Genomic DNA, 7,497 nt, shown 5'->3' on the forward strand with positions numbered 1-7,497 from the left:
CCTCCCCGTGAAGTCGCATGTGCGGCACCTGTGTCTGTGGCAAGGAAATGTTTCTGCTGGTGCTTGAACTTGATCAGGGTGAGGCGAGAAAGTGCTACTAACCAGGATGTCCTTAATTAAGGTTGGTATCCCGCCACAAGGGTTTGGCGTTAAATACATCCTTGGTATTGGGGTCTTCGGTCAGGATAAGGAAGTTCTGGAGTAGACGTTTCTTGACTTCCTGGTTCTTTGAGTGGTGGGTGGTAATGACGTCCCGTGGATAACCTCTCCTTGCGAAGAATGATGACATTTCCTTCGATTTGATGTCAAAGTCATTGTCATTCGAGCAGATCCTACGAAAACAAAGGAATTGGCCAAAAGGTATCCCGTTCTTGCATTGAGTAGGATGGGAGGAGCTATAATGAAGGTAGTTGTGGGTGTCAGTTGGTTTGTAATGAATGGAAGTAGGTATTCTGTCGTTGGATATGGAGAGAGAAAAGTCCAGAAATGGAATGGACGATTCGCGCGTTGAGTTTAAGCTTTACTGAGACCCTGTTAGGGGTAAATTTTAACAGGCGACAAGGTCTGAAACGGCGACATGAAAAAACTGAAATGACGACGAACTACAAGACCGCTGCTGTTATAATTTACGACAGCGATTAACAGGACCGTACCTAGAATTTTTGTCTGCGGGGGCAAGTTTTCCTGACGTGGCAACTGTTTTTATTTTAGTTAAGTTTTTTTTTTTTTTTTTCTTAGTGGGGGCTTCTGCCCCACACCCCCAAATATTTGCTCATTTCAGTTCATCTGATGTTCCCTAGAGAATTGAGCCTGACATCATATTCTCTATTTTCCAATTGCCCATAATACACTTTGTTTGCCTCCCAAATTTTGCATAAACTATTGTTTTCAAATTCTCTTGGGAGGACTGCATATTTCCAAAACAATAGTTTATGCAACATTTGGGGGGAAAACAAAGTGCATTATGGACAATTGGAAAATAGAGAATGGTCTCAAGTGGGACAACAAACAAATCAAGCAAAAGCGAGCCAAGTATTTTGCTAGTCTTGACCTATAAGTGCGACATGGAGGACCGATCAAAGCTGGCGGCGATTGCTTTTAAAGATTCAGCAACCTACCAACAAGTTCGACCAACTTACCCTGTTGAATCTGTAAAGTTCCTCCTGAAAAAGCTTGGAATCCTAGAAAATCAGCGACTACAACCACTAAATATTCTTGAATTGGGCTCCGGTACAGGCAAATTCACTCGGGTTATGATGGAAGTGTTAGAAGGTATCGACGCACGAGTGATAGCGAGCGATCCAACTGATACTATGATACAACAGTTCCAAAAAATGTTGCCTAATGTCGAGGTGCTACAGTTCCACGCAGAGAAAATTAGTAAGTTTGCTTTTAGCATCTTATTTAACTTGACCTTACTGGTGTCTACAACTGGTCAGGCGTTTGCCGCACACAAACAGACAAAAAACTAAACGTCTGCTCTGTTCTTTGTTTAGCGTAGTTCATTATTATTTATTTTTTTGTGCAAGTAAGATTCTCTGTCCCATTATGTAATCGTTTATTGTTAATTTCGTATCATCATTAGCGCTATTGTCTGTCTTTTAATCCGGTTGGTAAATTAGTTCTTGTTTTCCAGAATTGCCGTACAGATCTTGTATTAATCGTTTTTTCTTGTATTTTTACGATTCTTGTTCAATTGTTGTATTCTGTTTCGTTAAGTTTCAAGTTCTAGTTTATTGATTCTGCGTTTCTCTTTGTTTATATGTAATCTAAGTGAATCGCAAAGTTAACGCAAAGTATTAAAGGCGCATTTCAAAACTGTAAAGGAGTGTTTGTTACACTTGGAATTTCGATAGTAATTCTCCCAGGGCGTAGAACACAAAAGAGATAGTTCGCAGAAGAGACTTCTTAAACTGCGTACTGTTTCGGTTCCTACTTGTCTAATTTTTTTTTATAATGAAGTCAGCTGTAGAATTTTTCACGTTACGCTTTCCTCGCGCACTGAAGGCTTCTTGAAGATATCTTATCGGTAGGTGCTAACCTTACAATGCTCCCAGAGCTTCTTTTTGGGGGGTTGGGGGAGGAGAACTCCCTATAAAAATAACGGGGGTGCTAGTCGGAAACCTCGATTAGTGGGTGTGGTCCCAGGGGCGGATCCAGGATTTTTCAAAGGGGGGTGGCAGTTTACCAATTTTTTACTATATTGTTTAAGCCCCAGTTTGTTTTTTTCGGGGGTGGTTTCGGGCTTTTAGGCAGTTTTTTGAAAGTGGGAGTGCAAATGATTTTGGATTGAGGCCCATATTTAATGGAGCCAATGGTTCCATCCCCCTAGGGGGGTTTGGGGGCATGCTCCCCTCAGAAAATTTTGAAAAGTCGAAGCCTCTTAGACGTGATTTCCGCGATTCTGAGCAGCTTTATGCACCTGTCAATTAAGTTATTATAAAAAAACACTGTTTTCCCTTGATAACTTAGCAAAATATTCTTTCTTCAACTAACCTTGAGTTATATTTCGGAGAGAAAGTCTAGTTCTTATGAAATAAACAGTGATTGAAATTTAAAGTTGACAAGTCACGAACTTACAGAAAAGAACATAAATGCGTTTTTTTTGCTCACCCACGTGCGTGGAAATTTTTAGCCCTTGGCAAAGTGACCTGGGGACAACTTTGGTGACTTGCTTGTGAAATCGCTTCGATGCGAATAAACGGTACGAAAACTCGCTAAAAAGATGTAAATGGAGAAGAAGACTAACAACTCTTGAAAGTTAAGAGGAATCTAATTTCATCTAATTTAATCAAGAGATACTCTCTTGATTTAATCTATGCTTTCTTACATTAAGCCAGAAGTTTGTAAAACAGGCCTTATGAAAATCTCCCATAATTTTTGGAAAAATGATCTTTCTTAACTTTGAACGGCCGCCTGACTATGAAAGGTGGATAGACATTGTCCTTATTTTCTATTTTAATATGTTTACTTTTATTTTTCTCATGGATCAAGGGGGGTGGCTAGCCACCCAATCCACCCCCCTGGATCCGCCCCTGGGTCCCAATTTAATTTTGAAATCAGTTCTAAACTATCAAATAAACTGGCGGACAATTAATGGGAGTCGCACATATAGTTCCACTAATTTTTTGGCACAATACTCAAAAGGGTACCGCGATGTTTTCGACGGCGAATATTTGGTCATTTTGAAGCACCCTAAGCCGTACCAAATAAACAAAATTAAAATTTTAACACTTAAAGGTACGACAGGAAGTGGAGTTCCCCATGAGAAATTCATAAAATGCTGCCAAATTTTTCAGCTTTTTTAATGAAACAAGCTGACGCTGTGAAGCTATGTTCAATCCGTGTATTGTAACTCAAAAAGAAACCTTGTGTAATTTGTTTTATCTATTCATACGTAGTTCTTCCAGACTCGAGTGTTGATGCAGTTGTAGCAGCCCATTGTTTTCACTGGTTTGCAAACCAAGATGCTGTGAGGGAGATCTACCGAGTGTTGGCGCCTGGGGGGACTTTGGGCATGATCTGGACGATACCAGACGAATCAGTACCTTGGGTTAAAGATTTCGCGGCATTTTTTCGCCCACTGGAAAAGGACTTTAAGTACACTATCTCCAAAGAGACCATGGGAAAGGTTTTTGAAGAAGTCGGAAAGCTCTTTACCGTCGAGAAGGATTCAAGTATAAGGATTTCGTGGCCGGTTTCCTACGATGGCTGCTACAAGTACTTTGCATCTAAGGGAATTATGCAAAGCAGCTCGGATGAAATCAAACAGCAATTTGAGACTTGGTTCCATAGTGTCATGAAAAAGCACTTTCCTGAAAGGAAAGAAAGCGATACTCCCATTTTTCCTTTGGTTGCTTTGATCTGTTGGTGTACAAAAATCAATGAATCATAGGTTTGTGAAAGCACTCCGCCATAGTGTCCATGCAAAGTTGTCGATGCCGTATTTTAATCCCGGGGGGTACTCCCTATAATGGCCTATACGGGGAGGCTCCGCCCGAAAGGGGTACCTTTTTCAGGCTTCAGGTATATAAAAGGGTAGAGATTTCACAAATTTAGGTATATGAAAGGGTAGGGAAATCTTCCATAATGATATTTTAAAAGGCCTTTACATTAAATATTTCGAGCAGACGCAACTTTTGGCTGTATCGTCTTAATTTATTAAGCGCTACATAAAAATGACAAGAAAACTTCCCGTTTTAGGTAAATGTGATGTCGCGTAGGTATATGAAAGGGGTGCCTTTTTGCAATAAAAGGTATATAAAAGGGGTACCTTTTCTATCAAAATGGTATATAAAAGGGTAAGGGGTTGGATCTCCGGGCGGAGCCTCCCCGTACAAAACTTTTTCGAGTACCCCCCCGGGATTTTAATACTCCGTTTTTGCTACTGTAGCATGCATTTGCTAATTACTTCTACAGTTGCTTTATAAAACTCGTGTAATCACACAAAATGGTCAATAAAGGCCTATTTACCTCAAAACGAAATGCCCCTTGCCTCCTACTTCGTCTACAGTCCTCAACAAAGTCGACCCTGAAGACTGCAAGGCCTTTGCTTGCCTATAAAGGCCTCTAATTCAGGTTTTTTCCGTCAAGTTAAGAAGGGGGATGTACAGAATAGGGAGGAGGGAGAAATGGCCAAAACCAGTTAGGGAGGTGGGAGAAAATTTGGCTAAAAAAGTAGGGAGGAGGGAGAAAAGTTCCCTCAAAAAATAGGGAGGAGGAAGAAATTGGTGCAAAATGTAGGGAGGAGGGAGATTTACCCTCCTGTCCCTCCCCCCTCAGTTAAACGATCTTACGTTACTGGTGTATATGGGATATTTAGGTAAAAAATATAGGGATACGGTATATTTGGGGAAAAAATTAACGGGATACGGGATATTAAAAAATAAACCCGAGATATCAAGCATCAAAGTTGGGGATACAAACCACAGGAATTAAAGGGATACGAGATATTTACGGCAAAATGAATGCGATACGGGATACTCATACCCCCCCCCCCCCCACCCCGTAATGGGGCCTTATTGATAAATTGGTCTGTGGTGGCCGTTTTGAAGTTTAAATACGCGGTCGTTAGTTGGTGCGAGGTCTGGAACCGAAAAGTTGCGGTATCTGGGACGACCGAGATAATTCGGAAACTATCCAATCTCGAGCCCAGAGTCCGTCTATGTCGCTGACCAACCGCTGACGGATCGCGGAGCCGGGGGTCACTCTGGGCTCGAGATTGGAAACTATCGCGCCCTGATAATAATAAAGTGACAAGTTTCTAAAGATATCTCGGTACTTTTTTTCCTAGATCAATAACAGAATGGAACTTGCTGCCCGCTGACTTAGTGAATTGCAAGTCATTATCGAATTTTAAATTAAATTTAGGGAAGCATGTAAACAAGTAAATTGTAACTAAGTATTTTTATATCTTATTTATACATGTACATTTTGTTTTTGTTATTTTGTAATCTTATAGTTGATGTGATGTCTTAAACGATGTTATCAACTTAATAAATGTAGATGTAGATGTAGATCACTAGCACCAGCTGACTGCTGAAATTCCCATTCGTCTTCTAATTTAATGTGAAGTCCTCCCTGTGATTTCGTATCCAGTTGCACGCAGTAGAGTACAAATTAAGCACCAAGTTTCTGGTGACGAATTCAACAGAAGTGAGTTTTTACTGTGTAAAAATGAAAACAAAACTGAGATGTGCCTTCAAAATGGTTCATTTGACGGACAGAGAGGTGCTGGAACCATGTTTATAGTACTCTTCGACTTTCACATGTGATGAATATGAATGAAATCGTATATGAACAGGGGTTAGAATGACATGAACTAACAGATCATCCAAATAGCTAAGAAGCCTGAAAAAAAATCAGGGTTCCAACCGGATTTAAGGTCATTGCCCCGAAATAAAACTGAACATAGATTTTTAACCAAACTTCGCCTACTGGTTTATTACTTCAAGGGAACTTAAATTTTGAAATAAAAAAGGGGGTCACCAGATTCGTTTAGGAGCAGGACGACCATGTATATTCCATATAATTCCTTTATAATTCCTCTGCGAGTACTGGCAAAGTACACTTTTTAGCGATAATTTATTTTTCAAACACATGAATTGATCTGTTTTCATTTTACAGAAAGAATTTGATCGCTACACCCAAAATATGAGAAAAAATTGATAGGTCACCAGGCTCGTTTAGGAGAAAGTGACAGATTTGCTTCTCTCGCGGACTAAGCCGCATAGAAAAAAGCCGCCATTTTGTTGATGTGCTCGCGCGCGCGCGCGCTAATTATGCGTAAAATTCTGCGCAGTAAGGATGCGCAATGCAAAACAGGGCAATGACCTTAAACCCGTGACATCCATGCGATACTCTTGGCCAGACTATAGCTAGTCGCGACGCCACATACATAAAATGCCGTTGAGCCCTGAATTTTGTTCGGGCTTCTCTGCTAGCACACAGAAACATATTAACTCACAATTAATCACTTTTCCAATGTACACGGCATCATTGCACAGTTGGCGGAATGTCTCATCGATTATTCGGAGGTTATTAGTTTTTTTTTTTTTTCAAGATTCATAAAGGCAAAGGCAGCAAAAACGTTTTCTTTGATTTTTGTTAATTTATTAGGAGGAAGGCATTTCGAGAATCCGGCTCGAGTTCGATCGAATGTAGTGTTTTTGTATTTGTTTTTTCACCTCTTTGTTTAGTTTCTCTACTTGAGAATACTATGATTTTGGGGTTTCCTTCAATTTGAAAGGAATTTTATACATCAGAAAAATGACTTTAAACTTCGGCGTTACATAGTATTGTAATCGTTTCAAGTGTGATTAGATTATAAACGAGTTGACAGGCACTATAGAAAAATCTGAAGAATATCGATAAGAGCAACTGAACCATTTTAGATACCACTTCTAATTTATCACGTCTGAAAATTGAAAAGTCCGATAAAAATATCCACTACCTTCATCCGGGACATCACAAATTTCAAAATTCATTACCTTCTAACTGAGCACTTAGTCTGGGAGCAATGGTATTCCCGTGGGATTTTCGTGAAGAAAATTTTGCCGACTAGTTTAGAAGTGTTAAGGGGGACCTAAGGAACACGATAAGTGTTGTTGGCAAACTTGTAACCCGTGCAAAGGCCTTTAGAAGGGGAATTGAAAAACATCGCCTATTTGGCTTAGCATGAAAACGAGGCTGAATGATGAACTTCACAAAAATGTGGTATTTATTGGTATTTTAGAATAACTATAAGCAGTTTTGATAGACTGAGATGTCCAAAGGAATATCTTAACTGATATGGATAGTCTCGATCACGTGACCATGAAATCGAGGCGGCATTTTCTTGTGGTTCATTGAGCCTGGAACGGACCTGGAACCATAGTGCCTCCCGTCCCCTCGCCAAACAGTTTCCAAGATATGTCAGTAGGAATCAATGAATATCCCGGCGTTGGGCAATTTAACGAAATTAACAGGCTTTGAATGGTCTAGTGACGCTAGTAAAAA

General features: G+C 40.1%; 1 protein-coding gene across 1 annotated transcript; it reads left to right on the forward strand.

The window, feature by feature from the left end:
- The first annotated feature begins 1,064 nt into the window (after window positions 1–1,064).
- Window positions 1,065–3,930, forward strand: LOC144640704 (uncharacterized). Its single transcript, XM_078499788.1, has 2 exons — window positions 1,065–1,380; window positions 3,402–3,930. Exons 1-2 carry the CDS (start codon window positions 1,065–1,067, stop codon window positions 3,893–3,895), a joined length of 810 nt encoding a protein of 269 aa, XP_078355914.1. The 3' UTR covers window positions 3,896–3,930.
- Window positions 3,931–7,497: the final 3,567 nt, after the last annotated feature.

The sequence above is a fragment of the Oculina patagonica genome, unplaced genomic scaffold, assembly GCF_052425735.1.
Source record: "Oculina patagonica isolate OP01 unplaced genomic scaffold, crgOcupat unplaced420, whole genome shotgun sequence".
NCBI lineage: Eukaryota > Metazoa > Cnidaria > Anthozoa > Scleractinia > Oculinidae > Oculina > Oculina patagonica.

Coding starts and splice junctions, on each gene's coding strand:
- LOC144640704 (XM_078499788.1), top strand. CDS start 1,065: ATGGAGGACCGATCAAAGCTGGCGGCGATTGCTTTTAAAGATTCAGCA. Junction 1,381..3,401: donor GTTCCACGCAGAGAAAATTA/GTAAGTTTGCTT, acceptor ATTCATACGTAG/TTCTTCCAGACTCGAGTGTT.